Genomic DNA, 19901 nt, shown 5'->3' with positions numbered 1-19901 from the left:
AGGTTTCTGATTTGACAGAAAGTTTGCAAACCCTTTGTAATATAAAGGATTCCTGCATTAATTAATCAGAAAATGGTGCCCCATGTCTACATCGCAGTCATAATTTCAAACTTAAATGACATTTGGATTTTTTAAATTTTGATTCGTACATCTTGACCACTCACAGCGCAGGGATGAAAAATTAGAAATTAGAAACTTGTAGAACCTTCACCTCAGTCCGATCTCTTCTAAGCTCCCTGGACTGCTGCCCTGTGTTTTCTGTACTGTTCTCTCAGTAGCTGCAGAACAGCGACGCTCACTTCACCAGACTTCACATTTGAATGCTTTGGTGGTAATGTGCGACACCCCCTTTCCTCTAAACATAGCATTTTGTGTCTCAACAGTCCACTTTACATTGACCCTGAAGTGTTTTTGCTTCATTTGTGAAACACACAGTGTTGAGCTTTGTTTTGTTTATATGTGTCTGCAAAATGGTAGGTTGCTTAATAGCTTCCTTCAGTAGCCACCTGTCTTACTCAGTGCTTATCTTAGAAATTTAACAAATTGTAGAGATACCTCCTGGTGGTCCTTTTTCACCTTTTCCAGGATTGCATATCGTGCTCTTGGTCTGAACACTGCGGGACACATACTTGCATAGAGAGTAAGCAACAATCCTGAATAATCTTCAATCGTAGCCAGCTTGTTTATTGTTTCTTGATGAGCAGCCCTTTCCAGCTTTGCGCATCAATAAAATGCTTTAAATGTGTTTTCCTTGTGGTATGATTCACGTCAGTGTTTTTAGGATAAGCAGACTTTGTCAGTACAGACATTGTGTGACCTTATAACAAACAGCTCCTTACAGTAATTGGAGCACCAAACTCTGAGCAGCATTAGAATAGGGGTTCACTTAGTTTCTCCAACCTACTTTCTAAATATGTTTAATAAAGGCACCAAAAGTTTTCTATTATTAGTATAATCAGAGTTTCTTTCTTTTTGCATTTTCTTTGTAATGGACCATGCTTTATGAGTAGCCAGTTTAGAAATACTGGTGGAAAAAAACACTTGTTTAAAGTGCTAAAACATAAAGCTATTAATCCTCTCGTAGCAAGTACAGAAAAATCGTCCTCCATTTGTTTCACATGCATGCTTGAGTGCAAATGTCAAGGGCTAATGATGAAGATCTGAGGGTTTAAAGGGGAAGATCGAGACAAGTGGAAGTTGGAGTTACAACAGCCACCTACGGGTCAGCTGCGTGATCAGCAGGCATTAGAGCGAGGAAGTAAAGTAGTGGTGTCATATCACTGGGGTGGAGTTGGTTTCAGCACTGAAAACAAGGTGACTAATGTCCCATAGGACCACAGCCAGAGTGCTAAGCTCCATCTAGTATTCACCACACCTAAGTAGTGCTCCCTTGTTCTCATCCAGCACCCCCTATATCATCTGCGGGTGGTGCTGTTAATAATGTGGCAACCCGGAAGATTAATTGTGGCTGAGCATCAGGATTAGGAGGGGATTTTTGTGGGCCAAGCAGGCCTAAAGGGGCCCAGGCTTGTGATCTTTCATGCAGACCAGGAAATGAGGCAAGCAGGGGGCGCAACTCTATGGTGGCCCAGACATGCACAAAGGTAGATCAGACAGCTCACAATTCCCGTCTTAATGCCTGAGTCGCTTGTTTCTTTTCCTATGAAGTGACATAGATGAACACTGAGTGTGTTTGTACTGATCGGTAATATGAGTTGCAAACCAAAATGGCAAAATTCAAAGATAGGAAAACGCTAAATAAACCTTGATACATGTCTCAAAAATGAGATGGGTGGTGATCATTTTGCTGTAGGATCTTTAGTCTCAGTCCAATATTTGTTTTGCTAGCTCAATGCTATAAATACCCAACTATTTTCCTTACATGTCAGGTGACAGTAGTTACTGAGTACAATGTGTTCATATTTTTAGTTCTTTTACTTCATAAATGTACATCGCAGAAGCAGGGGAGTGATCTGTGACATTTCTTAGGAGGTTTTAGCAGCAGGTCTGCTGTCAAAACTATATTCTTCTTTTAAGCACTTTTTTTTTTTTTTTCAAAAGCTGACTCTCCAGCATACATGAAGCAAGGCCTTTAAAATAGGCGCATTTTGTCTTCTTTTTTTTCCTTGGTATAATATGAGACACATGCTGGCCAGACCTTAATGCCTTTCAGAGATGCTATCTGAAAGCACATTATGTGATCGTTTTCAGTTCACATTGCTCTCTTTGCCGATGAAGAATATGGTTCCATTTAACAGTGCAGACCATTCCATTTCTCAAGGTTATGCATGGGCATGTAGAGGAACAACAATAAAAGTGGGAAAAATGCAGCTCCAAGCCATCTCTAATATGTATTTGTCAGTTGAGTCTCTTGCCATGATTAAAGGCCTAGTGAATTCCTTCCTGCAAGAAAGGAAAGTATTTCTGCAAAGGCATCAGATATCGCTGTGTCATGATAAACTGCCTGCTCCGCTAGCTAAAAGGCTAAGGTGGAAAAAAAGAGAATGTTTTGGACCTTGAAAGTGCACCAAAAGAATAACAACACACAAACTGTTGACCCGTGTGGGAATACTGTCTCATGACATAGAGGCCACTGTTTTCTCTTTGTCCCAAACCCGCATTCATCACACGCGTTTAGCCTGAACCTCTGACTGTGCTCACAGTCAGAGGTTCAGTCCAGTTTTGCAGCTAAGAATGTATGAAAAAAAAATCACATTTCAGTTGTAGGACAATAAATAAGATAAAGAAGTTAAACAAAGAGAAGTATGTATCATGTAATTTGCATTCACACTTTCTAGTGTAGAAAGGTTATTTCGTCTGATTTTATATTACCCTCATGTTACTGTTGTATTATCTGGGTGAATGTTAAAACCTCCCTATTAGGTTATGCTATAAATCAGGTGTCATCAGGTCCTCTCATAGACTTCATTAGAAAAGTTGTTTTGGTCTCTGGTTTGAAGATTATATTTATGAAGCCTAATGTGTTTGTTGCATTTAAACGTGTCACATCAACAAATTGTGATTTTACAAAGATTGAATCGCTTTCTGTACAGGTGTATCAGTACAGGTGTAAGACAGACACAGAGATCTGTTAGCATAATATACCACATAGCAATCTATTTGATTTGTCAGATAATTCCATTATAAATGACTCGACTCCATGAACAGGGTTTAAAGGTCCAGTTTGGGGATTCAAATTAGCAGCAATCTCACCCAGAGGTCAGCTAGCAGCTATAGAGAAATGACTGACACTCAAAGCAAGCCCTTAATCTTAGTATAATATAAACGGATAAGTTAAATTAGGAAAACACCACTGAAGGTGATTAATCCATGCTGTTAAACCTTGTCCCTATGAGAAGATTTTTTTTTGTCACAAAATGTAAATAAAATAAAATGAACTTTAGAACAAAGACTGCCACATGGCATTATTTTTTAACCATGTGGCAGTGGTTTGCTGCTTGCTTGCTATAACTTTATAGCTAATTCTTTTTCTACATTCCTTTTCTGCTAGTCACTTAATGAGGCTGGATCAGAGAGCCATCCACTGCCCTATTCGCCTCTACCGCAAGGATCCAGAGATCCCATGCCCCACAAAGGTAAGAAAAATATTTATTTTCTTCAAAATTAAGAAGAAACATTGAGATCCTGGTTCTATAGATTATGTAAATGAGTCATAACGCTAACAGCAGCAGAGAGTGGGAATCTATTGAACTTGAAACTGAGTTGAAGTTATCTATTCTTATTGATCTCTTCTCATCTGTGTGATGTGTTGATAGTGGGAATAAATCTGAGTAATCTCAGCTAACTCTGATCTGAGTGTAAGCGTGGGAGCATGCAGTACATACACAGAATGAAGCATCCTTGATCTGTTGATACTAGACATTGATTAGGCCTCATATTGACCCAGTGTAGTATGTTGATGTAATTATGTAGCAACTTCTTAACATCAAACACTGCACTCTAGAAAGAATACAACACATTCATTAAAACGACACACTGCTCTAAATTAATGGCAAAGGCCACCTACTGCTTTTGTACCAGATACTCAGCTGAGACTTTGAGAAAAAACAAGTCAAGTTCAATATTATTATACGTATCATACCCACAGGTCATTATCCCGTAATCAGCTGAAATGATTTACTGCAACCAAAATTAACTAATTCAATTCATTCCACTTGCATTTTTTTTGTTGTTGCATGAATTCACAACAAAAGTAACATCAAGGTGTTTTATATTGTAAGGTAAAGACCCTACAGTAATACAGAAATAACCCAACAATGACACCCTATGAGCAAGCACTTGGTGACAGTGGGAAGGAAAAACTCCCTTTTAAACAGGAACAAACCTTCAGCAGAACCAGCCTCAGGGAGGGTGACTCATCTGCCGTGACCGGTTGAAGGTAAAGTGAGGAAAACCAAATGTGCATTTTAGTCAGTTCGTTTGACAATTTAGTGGTTTTCTTAATAATTAAACTGAATTAAATAAAGGAAGTGAATATATTTTATTTTAATACCACCAGAAACAAAAGTAAAATTCTTAAAATGCCCTCTATACACACATTCCAGCTATTAACATAAAGTAACATAAACACAACCTATGCTTCAGCCACAGTTCCAGAGATGAGCAGTCTCTTATGGATCCAGCATATGTACAACATATGGAGGTGGAAGACCATTTAAGGCTTTAAATGCAAGCAGTAGCACTGTATACTGGATTCTGTAGTGCAAAGGAAGCCAGTGTCAGTAATGCAATCTCTCTCTTTTTTTCTTTCAGTCAGTAATTGTCTGCTGCATTTTTGGACTAATTTTAAACAAGCAAGAAATGATTTACTAACTCCAGTATACTGTGCATAACAATAGTCCAGTCTACATGTAACAAAAGCATGCAGAAAGCATCAGAGCTGATGGTTTTAGACAAAATTTTAGTCCGTGTCAAATTTGTGTCAAGGATTTTAAACCTGTGTTTTAAAGTGGGTAAGGAGCCCAGGTTATGTGTCAACCTAGTTCATAGTGGAGGGCCTAACGATACGGCTTCTGTTTTCGATTCATTTGACTGTAAAAACTGTGGGATGTTTCTATATCCAAGATGCAGACAGTAGGCCTTCATATGCAGCAATAAGAGGATGCGTGCTGATAGTTTAATAATAAAGATAATTTTAAACATAAAATTTCACAGTCAGCCACCAGTTTTTCCATGTCTTGCAAAAGAAAATAAACATGCGAAGCAGTGTCTTCTATTTTCCAAATTCACGTTTATATATAGACTTTATGGAAACCCAGATTTAAGTAAGCCTGACTCTTGGACTTGGCTTTGTGGAGTTGTTTAAAGCAGAATTAACAGATAAGTTTGGCTTAATAACTCATTTGGCTTAATAAGTACCCTATTTCAGGGTTCAGGGTAGTTAACTATTACTTCATGCTTGAGAGATTCATCAATGATGTCACATTGCAAGATATTTGTGATGAGCTGACAACCACTATAGTAGCATTACTTATCAGTTGCGAGTGCTTCTAGGCTAATATACAGTAGAGTAGACCTCCATCCACATTAATGGTGCCAAGGACAGATCTATGTCATGAAAGCCAGGATGGTGGCAGCTCTCATCGGAAGTAAGGACAGAAAGAGCCTTGTGCTTTGTCAAAATCAGACCTGGCTAAGAACAACTCATTTAAAGGTGAGGGGACCTGCCACATGAAATATTTCTCCCCTCTGACTGAGATCAGAGTAACAGTGACAGTCTCCATTTGTTATTTTTATGATGCGGCGCTGCAGCCTTAGATAACACAGCCCTCGTCTTCGCCCTTCACCTCCTCTTCGTGTCCCTGCCTCGTCGAGCCCCTACCCCCGCTCTTATTTTTTTCTTTCCCCCCCGTTTATTTGCTCTTCTCAAACACAGTTGAGTTTTCTCTATGTGTGGGAAACGGTCACAGTAACTCCTCATTCAAAGAGAACAAAGTGGTGACAAAGCAGCGCTACAACAAACAGAATGGTTGAGACAGTAATTCCACACAAATGCGTGCTGAGGTAAATTCAGTAAATGAACAAAAGCGCTGAAACAATGCGCTGCATAATTTTGTGCAAATCACTGCAGAACTCTTGTTTCAACACACACGGTAAATTAAACAAATCGCTACATGTTTGTTCAAAATTTGTTGCAAAAGTAAGCCACTCTGGTCTTACTCTGTATCGTGCTTTTCCCACTGCAACTGCTGCTTCTTGTGCCATGTGATTAGCCTGTTTGCTTTATGCTTTAATCTTGAGAATCACAATCAATACTTGAATAAAAAATGCACTTCAACAGCTTTGGCTTTTTAAAGTACACATTATGCGGTATGTGATTGTGACAGTAGTTGTTTGGGTTAATGGTGTGGTCTTTTTAATAGAGAGGCAAGCGGGAGGCTGTTTGGTTTTATCCGGACTCCAGAAATAGCGGCCATATCAGCAGCGTATCTGAGATCGCTCCGACGGTGTCTCAGAAACACTCCGCCTTACCTCCCTTGAACCCCCTGCACCTAACTACTCCACCGTGTTACCTGTTTGAAAGCCCCAGAGTCTGGTTGGCAGAGGTAATTACAGCAGCTAGGAGCTCCCAATGGAAGGCAGCACTGGCAGGTCACTGCCCAGGGACAGAGGGGTGGAAACTGTGCTCCTGTCTTGGTTGGTGAAGGACACGGAATAAAACAAGGTAGCAGAGAGAAGAGCAGGGGAGAGTAGTGAAAAAACATTTGCTGCTGTGGTAGTGAAATCTAAATCGTAATTTCATAGACATCTGACAGCAGACAGAGAGGAAAGTAGGGGGGAAAGGACGGGGAAATCAGGAAGAGGGGCAGCTTTAAACAGTGAAAGGAGATGAGACTTCAGAATGAGAGGAAACTAGACAAAAGGCAAAGTGAAGGAGGATAGTGTGCGGCTCTAGTGTGTCTTGACGAAGGCGTTACACAGAGTGGAGTACATAGTCTGGCAGAGGGGCCCGAGGATCGTCCACTACTGTCACCTTAGCTCTAACTCTCAGTGCTGGTCCAACTGTCAGCTCGACTCTGAATCTAACAGTCCAAGATGGAGTCTCAGTGTAAAGTATAGTTTGCCTTCATGAAGACTGGTCTATACTACACTATTACACAGCCAATTACACGATGCAGTCTTGTGTCTTACTGTGAAGATGTATCATTTCAGCCTGGAAAAGAAAAAAAAAATGTGCTGAGTTATTTATTACCACCTTGTCTTTTTCTTGAGGTGGCACATTTTGAAGTCAGATTTACATGTTGATTTCATAGATCTAATTATAGCTGTAGTTAAGAGGTATGTATGTAAAAAAAAAAAAAAAAGTAAGGCTTGAGACTTGATTGATGTATCCGTGTGCACAGAAGAAATTTTAATGAACTGCCTTTCATTTCCTTTGTATAATTCAATAAATATGCCAGACACTAGAAGCTGCTTTTTCACATGTATCAGATTAAATATGATTGGGCCATCCTTCAGCAGTGACAGCTGTAAATGAAGGGGATGTCTCTGTACAAGCCAAGTAAATAGATCAAGAAAAAAAGCCCCACCTGGTATCTGCCTTACAGTATGAGCCCTGGGCCCTTTTAATCTCGCTTTTCTGGGCCTGCTTCCAGCTACTTTGTATGTATGTAACTTAAATGGTGCACAACTGTTATTAAAATCCCCAGAGGAAAGCAGCCTTCAAAGAAGAAAAAAAAAACCTCCTTTCTGATGATACTCATGGGGCACCTCGCATTTGTTTAGAAGTTCGCTTTTGTTACATGTCGAGGTGATCTGCACTGCAGCTCCTGCTACAATCCCCACAGCTCCCTCGGCACTCCTCCCCGAAATGGAGCAACGGGAACAGATCCAAGCTAAGAGTAAACTGTTTTACAGTTGCTGCACAACAAATAAACAAACATCTGGAAGCATTCAGAGTGGCCCATTAGAAGGGCTCTGGGCTTTGCCAAAAAGGGGTAAATGATGAGGAATGGGCTGTCGAGAGGCTGGTGGAGACAGGGGAGAGGCCAGATGACAGAGCTGTGGGTGCTAAGCACTGCCTTTTAGAGCTCAGCTGGGCTCAGAGAGATCTACACCTGCTGCTATCTCCTCCTCCCCTCCTCTCCTCCATCAGACATCTGGATGGGATACATGACTAATGGATGACTAAACTGCTAGTGTTGAAACTTAGCTGTTGTCATTATGAAGGAAAAGGTTGTTTGTCTGACTGATGACTTAATGTCCTCTGTACAACACACTTGGTAAAAGTAAAAATCAGTTTGACGGCTTTAAAATGAAAAAAATAGATATACCCCGATGTCTGTTTATCGTTGTTTGTGTAATAACCAGAGCTGATTGTATCTTCTATAAGTGCTTAGATTAGATGCTGTTGTGAATGCAAATCTGTTTTGAAAACATGTTCCGCTGATTATGAAATTGCTTCCTAAATTAACTGGCATTACATCAGACATCTGTTTCTTAACCCCGTAGGTTTTTCTGCACCGAGCTGTTTTTTCCGTGCTTATCTTGAGTGATAACTTAGTTCTGGTCGATGTCAATCTGTAGATAGAATGACGACTCTGCTCTTTCAGCTGACAGTCCTTCCATTCTGGTTTGGGCCACATGTTCCGAAAGTATGGAAACATCCTCTCTGGAACTTAGTGAGAAAACACAGAGCAAAGCTTTGACGTTTCCCATTAGACATACGTGCTCTGCAAGACATTTCACTCAGTCCCGTAATGATTATACCAGGACAATCTGTCCCCTGATAAACATCACTCTTAAACACAAAGACTTGCTTTGGCCCCCACACAACTAAAATGAGCCACATGGAAAGGGAAAAGTGTAATCTTTTCCTCAAGACTGTCCCAGAGAGTCCTTTGCAGAGCTGCTTTCTATAAACTTTTGTAATAAACCAAACAAAATTTGAAGTGTGCATTCAACATCAATGAGAAGGGACAGATGATGAAATGCTGTTACAGAGAGTGATATATATACACACAGTGAGCTGGCAGCTATATACCGAGCCTCTGCACCAAACTCTAAAAAGTAAATTAACAAAGTAAAGACATGGCCTTCTTCCCGGGTACTGACTTCATAAAAGTGTTTCCCAAGCACTCGTCACTTCATGAAGGTTTTATTTCTCTGCAGCGTCTGCCAGTTGGTGAGCTGATGAGGTGTCTTAAGTTTAGTGTGTAATGACTGGGTGTCCTGTTGCCATCTCGGAAGTTGTCATGTAAATCAAAATCCAGCTACAAAACTGACACAGTCGAACAGATGTTCCCCTTTGTTTAAATGACCATGCACAGTGTTAGCCTCGGGAGCTACTTGGACAGATAATGTCGAAATGTAAGATATTGTACCGTGGTGCTGCGATGCAAATTTTCTAGAAGTACTTGCATGGCGTAACTTTGTGCTGAACATTGGGGGGGTCAAGATCTCTGTCTAAATAAATAAATAAATCTGGGTAAATTCCCAGATGATTAAACATGCAACTATTTTGCTGGCAATAACAAATTTCCCACGTGTGGGACTAATAAAGGTTATCTTACCTTATCTTATCTTATACCTGAAATGAGTAAAGAAAATCAACAGCCTATTTATGCAAGTTAATTCTTAATTTCATTAGGGGGGTTATATTGGTTGGATCTGATTATTGGGGGGGGGGTGGTCATAACCCCCCTAACACCCCTGGAAATTACGCCCCTGAGTACTTGCTATATTTCATCTCAAATATAGCTAAACAGCTAAAACTAGCCTTCAATTTATACATTACATAGTAACGCTTATAATTTGCTCACAATGTAATACAGTGTTCTCTACTTATTAGGCTAAAATTTATCTTACGATATTAAAAGACAAAAGGAAAAAGTACATGTGTATTTATTGTGTGATTTGGCGCTATATAAATAAAATTGAATTGAATTGAATATTTATCAGTAATAATATTCTATTTAAAAAGGCACAACATTACGTGTACTCCTTTGAATGTTGTAATTTAACAAAATAAATACCTTTAATACATTTTCCTGTTAAAAATGGCTCTTTACTTGTAGTTGGAAACAAAAAGTAAGTAGAAAAATGTGTCGTAAATGCTCGATATTTCTCTTTTTGCTTCTAAACGCGTATCAAATGTACAAGATTCTGAAAATTCCATCGCGGTCACATCAGTCTACTTTTTGGCAGCGAGGCTCCTGGTGTATATCACAGCATATCACAGTACTATATACTCCCCCTGAATAGGACAGGCTCTATTTCCTTTATCTGAGTCAGATGATGTGATATTATTCCTCCCAGGAGTGGATTGGCTCAGCAACATGAATATCCATTTAAGCCAGCCTATGGAGATGGATGAGGCGAGAGGGGACGAGGCAAACTGGGCCTGCAATCCCTCATCGCGGCTTCGCATTGCACAGCGCTGTCCGCATCCAAAGTGATGAGAGCTCATTTTTAGGAGGCAGGCCTGTCCTTGTTATTACTAGCCCTGGAAATCACCTCTACATTTTCTCCCTTAGAAGCAGGCTAGATTAAAATGCCAGGATAACCTCCTCAACTTCCATGACAGGCTTAACTGCCAAACTGTGACACGCCAGCTCTAAACTGCTTTGAGAAAGCTGCCTTCCACCAAGTGTCATTATCTCTCCGTTATCTGATGGCACTCCTCTCAGTGTGTGAATAATTCTGTTTGTGCAGGGTTTGGGGAAATGTCAGTGACACTATTGTTTTTACCTTGCCGTTTGATGTAGCTGGGAGAGTCTCCCGAGTGTCTTGAGTTCTTAAACTGATGTTGGGCGTATACAGGAGAAACTTAAAGTGGAAAGATAGTACTGTCAGCTTCTGAACTATTCCAAGATATTTGTTTGTTAGTTCCTTTAACTATTGGTATAAAAGTACACATTTCCCTCTCTGATATTCTGCATTAATAAGGGTTGTTTCAGTCAAGTTAAAGTAAAGTTCTGGATTTGGTTTGTCTGAAGCGATTGAAGTGGTTTCATTATGATGCCACCAAGAGTTCACTAATGTTAGACAATTAATGTCACAAATTAATCTGCAATTTTTTAAAGCACCTGTTTTACTTTTTACTGAGTAAAAAAGCTAAGTCATACTTTCCACCCACCACTATTGAAATATGATTATTACAAGCTTTGAGCCACTTTCTCAGCAGCGGGAAAATATGGAGTCTCCTAAATCTTTATAGTCCGTGACTATTGCAGACAAACCTTTGTTATTTATGATGATAGAAACCCAACTGGGCTTACCCGTTAAAACTTTCTTAAGCACAAACAGACGTATGTTTCTTGGCTGCTTCCCTTAATATGTCAGAAGAATAGACAAGGACATGAGTTTCTGCCAAGCAGACCCAACCCTCGTGGAAAAATATACTGCAAGTCCTCTGGACCTTGGTTTACTTCCCAGTTGCACTGGTCATTCTCAGGAAGGTAGCAGAACATAAATCATCCAAAGTGGATAGGCCTGCAACAATCAACTCTGATTCTAATGCAACTACACTATTCATTTTCCACCATGATTTGTAGCTGTGGTTGGGGACAACTGAGATGTGGTCAGTACTTTCAAGTCGTACTTTCAGTCAGAAGTTGGAGCGGGTTTCTGGAGCCTTCATGGTTTCCAAAGGTGGGAGTCCATCATGGTAATTTAGGATGGGGGTTAGCTGCCAGATGGTTTTGGATATTTTTGCAGCAGGATGGATGTTGGGTCCACAAGCTTTCTTCTGTGTCAGTACCCCGTGAAACAAATTGCTCAGTGAGCAGGCTGAGTCTGTCTACTTGAGGGGGGCTCGCTACCCTTCATTCTGATGAATAGCTACTAACATTCAAGCAGATGGCCGACAACTTGTCATTCTAAAAGGGACAGGATCAGACCAGAACAATGCCTTGTAGCCTTGTAATTATTGCACGTTACCTGGGATGTTTAAACAGACACACAAAACGTCTCATAGTTTATATCAGCTAATATAAAACAATACAGTATTTGTTAAGTACACTTACCTTCTCAGTTTATGTGGCGTCATATATCTTAATCAGGGTGTTTTTTAATAAATTATATTTTAAGTCTGCTGTAGATGCTAATTCTAGGGTAACTGATCGCGCACGGTAATCATTCAAGATCAAAACATGCTTTAATGCAAGTCTGGTTAATGGCTCAAACAAATTAGATTCCAATTCACTCAGTGCTGTATGGCTTACCAGCTGTGCTACATCAGTGAAGCTTTCTGTCAGGAATCTTAACATAGCTATACACAACATGGAAATGCTAATATTTGGTGAAAGAAGAGGCCACACAGCAGCATAAGGTGAACTCTGGCTTGAGAATAGGTTCTGAAGTGCAATAAAACATTGATACGGCTAATGATCTTTTTTAAAATTTATCATATTGAGTATACAACAAAACTCAGCACAATTTCAAGCAATAAAAACAAGACTTCCACAGAGTGTTCCATATAGTACTGTGCAAAAGCCATCACTTTATTGAAAGATGTATACAAGGAAATACAGTATCTAAGGCAAAAACAGAGTTTGTACAACTCTAATGAGCTTGAAAGTCAATATTCGGTATGACTACCTTTATTCTTCACAGCCTTAACCCTCTAAAGCCCATCGATCGTATTTGATACACGTGTTTTTGTGAGTTTTTGAGACTTCTACATCATCAGCGTGACTTTTTTTTACCCTCAAAAAATGATGTAACACATTTCTAATGACTAAATTGCAAAACTATGGCTTATGTAGAAAATGTGATACAAATTAAAACTCATGCAGATTAAAATTTGATATATTTTTACAAATTTTAAGGTTAAACAAACACTTCATTATCAAAAAAGTAAAGATTTCTGGCAGTTATTTCATGGTGGAGGTTTTAAAGGGTTAACTCTCTCAGGCAGGTGATGGGAAGTTCTTTTCATTTCTTCAGAATGAGTTCTCCAGGCTCCTTGAAGGACATTCAAAGCTCTTCTTTGGATGTTGGCTGCCTTCTGTTCCATTCTCTATCATGCTGGTACTTATAATGTGCACTATGTGAAAAATGAAGCTTTTCCCAGTCATCCACTTGGTATCTCCAGATGTTATTGCAATGATAAATTTTGACAACATCACTGGCTGAAATGTAGCCCCATAGCATGAGAAAGCCTCTACCACGTTTCAAAGTTGGCTTTAGAGACATACTATTGTACCTCTCTCTTGACCTCCTCTGTACATTTTGACATATTTCAAATTTGAATTCATCACTCCATAAGATCTGTCCAGACACACTGCACACCATACCAAGATACAGCATGTTTTTCTCATAGATCCAACTAAAGATATGGAAAAGAATTGTGTGTTTCTGCATCAGAATGCTTGGAACAAAGTTTCTAAAGATACAATTTCAATTTGGTTCCTTGATAAATCTGTTATGTATAGACACAACAAACCCTTTGAGATAGGTGCTTTTTTAGGTCAGTGTTAGGTGCGTCAACACACAAGAACCTGAACATGACGAGGCGCAAACACAAACTTTCAACGATCTGCAAAACTACAAAAATAATTCTCAAATTGTAATATAATTCAATTCTTCTTTAAAAGTTTACGAACACTTGATATTTGTTAATAATAGAGGCCATCATTTTTAGAAAAGGAGTCCTTACCATTTTACAGGAATGAAACTACAGGGTAGATTACTTTAGTGCTGTTGGCACAACAACACTATGAAGAGATTTCCATGTGTCTTAATTGACACAATTAAGACACATTGAAATCTCTTCATAGTCTCCATGAAGATCTTCAAGGGATTTTTTTTATAGTCAATTCATTGAAGCACTAACAGAATTACTAAAAGACTGCAATATTTACATTACTGATATATTAAAGTGATAATAGTACAGGGTGGGCCGTTTATATGGATACACCATAATAACATGGGAATGGTTGGTGATATTAAAGTCCTGTTTTCTGGCACATTAGTATATTTGAGGGGGCAAACTCCTCAAGATGGGTGGTGACCATGGTGGCCATTTAGAAGTCGGCCATCCTGGATACAACTTTTGTTTTTTCAACAGGAAGAGGGCCATGTGACACATCAGACTTATCGGTAATGTCACAAGAAAAACAATGGTGTGCTTGGTTTCAATGTAACTTTATTCTTTCATGAGTTATTTACAAGTTTCTGACCACTTATAAAATGTGTTCAATGTGCTGCCCATTGTGTTGGATTGTCAATACAACCCTCTTCTCCCACTCTTCACACACTGATAGCAACACCGCAGGAGAAATGCCAGCACAGGCATCCAGTATCCGTAGTTTCAGGTGCTGCACATCTCGTATCTTCACACCATAGACAATTGCCTGCAGATGACCCCAAAGATAAAAGTCTAAGGGGGTCAGATTGGGAGACCTTGGGGGCCATTCAACTGGCCCACGATGACCAATCCACTTTCCAGGAAACTGTTCATCTAGGAATGCTCGGACCTGGCACCCATAATATGCTGGTGCACCATCTTGCTGGAAAAACTCAGGGAACGTGCCAGCTTCAGTGAATAAAGTGGGAAACACGTCATCATGTAGCAATTTCAAATATCCAGTGGGCTTGAGGTTTCCATTGATGAAGAATGGACCCACTATCGTTGTACCCCATATACCACACCAAACCATCACTTTTGTTGTTCCAACAGTCTTGGAGGGATCCATCCAATGTGGGTTAGTGCCAGACCAATAGCGGTGGTTTTGTTTGTTAACTTCACCATTCACATAAAAGTTTGCCTCATCACTGAACTAAATCTTCTGCGTGAACTGAGGTTCCTGTTTCAATTTTTGTTTTGCCCATTCTGCAAATTCTGTGCGCCGATCTGGGTCATCCTCGTTGAGATGCTGCAGTAGCTGGAGTTTGTACGGGTGCCATTTGTGAGTAGCTAATATCCACCAAAGGGATGTTCGACTAATGCCACTCTCCAGTGACATGCGGCGAGTGCTACGCTGTGGGCTCTTGCTGAATGAAGCTAGGACAGCCACTGATGTTTCTTCATTAGTGACAGTTTTCTTGCGTCCACATTTTGGCAAATCCAACACTGAACCAGTTTCACGAAACTTAGCAAGCAGTTTGCTAACTGTAGCATGGGAGATGAGTGGTCTTGTAGGGTGTCTTGCATTGAAATCTGCTGCAATGACCCGGTTACTGCATTCACCAGATATCAACACAATTTCGATCCGCTCCTCACGTGTTAACCTCTTCGACATGTCAATGGCTGTGAACAAAGAGAAACTTGTCAATAACTCATGAAAGAATAAAGTTACGTTGAAACCAAGCACACCATTGTTTTTCTTGTGACATTACCAATAAGTTTGATGTGTCACATGGCCCTCTTCCTATTGAAAAAAAAAACAAAAGTTATATCCAAGATGGCCGACTTCTAAATGGCCACCATGGTCACCACCCATCTTGAGGAGTTTGCCCCCTCACATATACTAATGTGCCACAAACAGGACTTTAATATCACCAACCATTCCCATGTTATTACGGTGTATCCATATAAATGGCCCACCCTGTATAATACAACAACTCCAGGTCTGCATGGATGCACTTTTCTTTTTCCTCTGGAGCATTATTTGTCCATACACACACACACAATGTCATTCCCAGGTACCCTCTATGCTCTGAGCTATTGTCGTGAAAAGAGCTGAACTCATCTGTCAATTATGGTAAGCTCCATTGGGCGATTGTCTAAACTGTTTTCTCACTCTCTGGATTCACTCTGCTGAATCCTGTGATTTATTTTCAACTGCCTAAGCATCAATACACAATTGGGAGACACTAAGCTGTGATGTCTGAACACAAACTATTGTCAGAGTATCAGCATAGCTCACATTAAGTGCCATTTAGATTATTCATTGCACTGGGCTGTGTGAAAACTGCTTGTAAAGAGAAGAGAAGGCCATTATCCCATATGCCGGGATTCCTGTGCTATGGATCTAAGCTTCTGTTTACTTCAGATTCACTCTCCAACTGAATGAACGGTGTCAAGGCTGAGCCGAAAACAGGCACAGATTTTGTGCCCCGCCTTGAAGTCCATAAGGTCAACTGGATATGAATGTCAGTGCTATTTTGTAGAACTGACATGCATTTTATCTCTTTTAAAATATAAAAGGGGCCCTAGGTTACAGGAAGTAGTGGGTTTTATGGTTTGCACAGGCTTCAACATCTCAGCTCAACCAGAATGAAAAGAGCAGGGTCACTGAAATGCTAGGAAGTCCAAAACAACCTTTTAATCTGTCACATTCATTTTCTTATTAGGTCCCTTTAAACAGACAGAGCAGGTTTCCCTGTCATTGTAATATGAGCGGACAAGTTATTTCACCATCATAATTTGATTTGTCGATAGTTTCTGGCATGTTACGTCGCTGCATTGCAAGATGATTGGATTGACTGGTTTTTTTTTTCAGACACATACATTTATCCCAGATTGTTGCACAGCTTCATCCCTATCGTAAAGGATAAACATGTACTCAAACCTAAACCTTCAAACCACACCGAATATGATGAAAAAAAATATTTTTGGTTTTGTGTATTTGCTGAAATTATGAACTGCTATAATGCAGCAGAATGTCAATAAACTGATTGAAAACGCTGAAAGCACGAATAAACAGGAGCTATTTTTTGTGCATGTGAGTGTTTAGTGCCTGGAGAGCTTCTAAAGAAAGCAAAAATATGTCTCACAATTTGACACCATTAGCAAGTGTTAACGCATAACCTTTGGCAACACTGGCCAGCCGCTCTGTACCATTTTAGGCATCTTCTGCAGGAGCGGTTCTGAGCTAAGGACTTGGACAGCTGGATAACTGAGATGGGGTGGAGGGCATGCTGCTGGATAAAGTGAAACAAACATATCTGGCGGTCTGATTCTATGTTTGCATGTTTCCACTGTGACCCTGACATGCAGTGTCTCAGAGCTAGCCAACTGTTTGTTTTTTGCCCTTTGGTCTATGTTTTACTGAAATAACTAGCCCCTCCCCCCCTTGTTCTCCTTAAATTATAATCTCCCTGTAAATAATAGTGGCCACTATTTTCAAGTGAAAAGAGAACATTTTGAACCATCACCCAGATTAGTGTTTTTCTGTTATATAGCAGGCGGTAGATTGTAATAAGAGAGCCGAAAAGATGATATTAAGATAACCTTGGGAGAGAAGCGATAGCACAGCCATCAGCATCTGTCCTTCCTGCCGTCACTAACCCACGGTGACATTTTGGCTCAGGAGCAGCTCGAGCAACAGCAGTTTATTTGCACTTTGTATACAATAGTTGAAGGGGTGCAGTATAGCTTTTTATTATTGTTATTATTGTACTGTTGTAGGGATCGCTTCCACAGTCTGATTCTATTGTGATGTGTTGTTACCCATTAGTGTATGGCGAGGTAATCCTGACAAATACAGTGAACAAATCAAGGACATTAGTGCCGTGATGTGCAGTCGATAATATTTGGCTTCATTAATTCCTATGCCCTGAGATGACATCCCACTCCTATTAGGTTTGAAATCTCATCCCCTTCTCCTCTATACCTCAGCTGTGGCTCAACCAAGCAGCCAAGCAGATAATACGCTCTGAGCTCTGAAACATGTACCATTATAATTAGCTTTGTCAGGTCCTAGCCCCTACAACCCTCATGCAGATAATATGATAATATGTCTTCATAACCAGCTGACCTTACATGCTCAATATTTCTCCCCTTATGAAGATTACATGTCAATAAAGTAATTGAGTCCCGGGGTGTGTGGCAAGTGAAGATTTAGGTTATAGGACTTTTTCGGGGCAGTGATGTACGAGCGTTATTATTTTACCTGTCAGGAGATGTGCAGGGGCTGAGGACAGTCCGAGGGTGTCAGGGGGGAAGGAGAGGTGAGGAGGGAGACAGAGAGAGAGAGAGGGGAGACAGAGAGACACAGATAAGAGGAAACAGAAAGAGAGGGGAGGGTGCAGAAAGAAATGAAGTGAGCCAAAGAGGAGCACGGACAAGGCAGCGTAAGGAAGACAGAAATGAAGAGAGGAGGGGGGAAGACTGGGAAGAGCAGAAGAGGCGAGATCATTTCTCAAAAGGACGGACAGATCCACAGTTAATCATTCCCTCATACCTTCATCTCCATGTCCCCCTGCCTCACTCTCTGCATATGAGCAGGGGATATGTCATATTAATTAAAAGAAATAGAGTTGCAGTGGAGCCATCCATCTGCATAAGGCATAGGGAGGCCAGAGGGGCATGAAGAATCTCACAAAACACAAACGTATCATCACCACAGCCTCAAATCTGATTGGCTACCCTGGGTTCATCAGTTGTAATTCTGGCAGGAAATGACGGCATGTAATTTGACACTGCTATAAGCTGAATGTGATGTCACCAAGTGCACATTTTTCATCCTTTTAACCTTAAATTTACAGTATCTGTTGGCTGCTTTTCTTTGTACTCGCATTTTGTACTCCCATAATCACCTATAACTCACACAATGTCTGGCTCTAAAATACTCTTAAATACATATCAGAGCAGCATGATTATGGCCAAAATGATTAAAGCGATAATTCTGATTAGAGCTGGGCGATATATCGAGTTTTTAAAACATATCGATATATTTTTATACGAGATATAAGATGTGACAATATCCTTTATATCGATATAGTCTATGTTACGTTATAATTATAGTTGTGGAGCCGCAAGTTTGCCTCTCTTTCGTCCACTTTTGTCTCTACGCAACGTTACTCCGCCTCGCCTTCACTGAAGACAACTCCCCCTCCTACCCCATCGCTTCACGTGCAGGCAGCGACAAGACGGACACGGCAAATCTCCGTTAACGAGTTACTGCGCATCGCCCCATGCGTGGGGCTGGACGGCGTCAACGTGCTAACGAGCTAAACATGCTAACGAGCTAACCGCGCTAACGAGCTAACAGCGCTAACAGCGCTAACCCTAAAATCCTTTCATTCTCTCAAAAGTTGATAGCGCGCCTTATGTATGAATTCTGGTTGTGCTTGGTGGCCGCGAACCGATTTTATGTGGTACACGGCGTTCAGCAATCTGTCAAAAATGTTTGAGTACGACTTTGGTAAGCTACGGAGCTGCACCGCTTGATAGATTGTCGGCGCATTACGGCTACCGAGGAGCTTCGTGGAGTGATACGTACTGTGCATCAACGTAATATTACCGTATTGTGTGTGTATAAGGACCATAAATGGCACCTGTAAGAGACGTGGTTATGAAGCGGATTTCAAACTCCAGGCTATCAGTCACACAGTAAAACTTGGGAACAGAGCAGCTGTGAAATCTGTCTGTCTTTGTTATTACGCTCAGCGTCTTTTAGTTTACATTTTGACTGCACAATTGTGAGCTCTTTGTTTAGCACAAAAACAACCTTGTTTTCTTTTATTTATGGAGCATGATTATTTAATGAATGCTCATAATTTAATTTTGAGTAATTTTTCATGTACATCTGTGCTGTATGTTAATAAAAGTGCCTGTGTGACATCTGGGACACAGCTTTGACTAAGAACTCTTTTTGTTCTTACTTTATGGCTTAAAAAAAAATATCGAGATATATATCTTATATCGCCATCCAGCTAAAAAATATCGAGATATGAATTTTGGGTCATATCGCCCAGCCCTAATTCTGATCAATACTCCCATCAGAACCTGTCACAATTATTCACTGATTTTAGTGACAAAAATGGTTTTATTTCACCTCATGTAAACGAAACAGCGATTTAATGTCCGTGCTGTGCTTCTTTCCTGATAATGTACAAAACTTACACTGTGCTACATTCCTGACACGGTCAGGCACTGCTTTAGGGGGCACTAAATTTGCTTTTGCTTTGCGTTCTACAGTTAGGTCTATAAATATTTGGACAGAAATTATTTTCTAGTTTTAGTTCTGTAGTTCAAAAAGATTGCATAA

The 19901-nt window shown here is 40.2% G+C and overlaps 1 protein-coding gene across 1 annotated transcript in view; it reads left to right on the top strand.

Annotated features, from left to right (window-relative positions):
* lrmda (leucine rich melanocyte differentiation associated) overlaps positions 1 to 19901 on the top strand; it is a 208644-nt gene that overhangs the window by 174429 nt on the left and 14314 nt on the right. The window contains exon 6 of the mRNA XM_082557336.1: positions 3512 to 3596. Coding sequence (XP_082413462.1) covers positions 3512 to 3596 — 85 coding nt within the window. The remainder of the gene's footprint in view (positions 1 to 3511; positions 3597 to 19901) is intronic.

This window comes from Aulonocara stuartgranti, assembly GCF_965226115.1.
Source record: "Aulonocara stuartgranti genome assembly, chromosome: 13".
NCBI lineage: Eukaryota > Metazoa > Chordata > Actinopteri > Cichliformes > Cichlidae > Aulonocara > Aulonocara stuartgranti.
The sequence above is the reverse complement of the archived record's forward strand: the minus strand, read 5'-3'. Positions and strand labels throughout refer to the sequence as shown.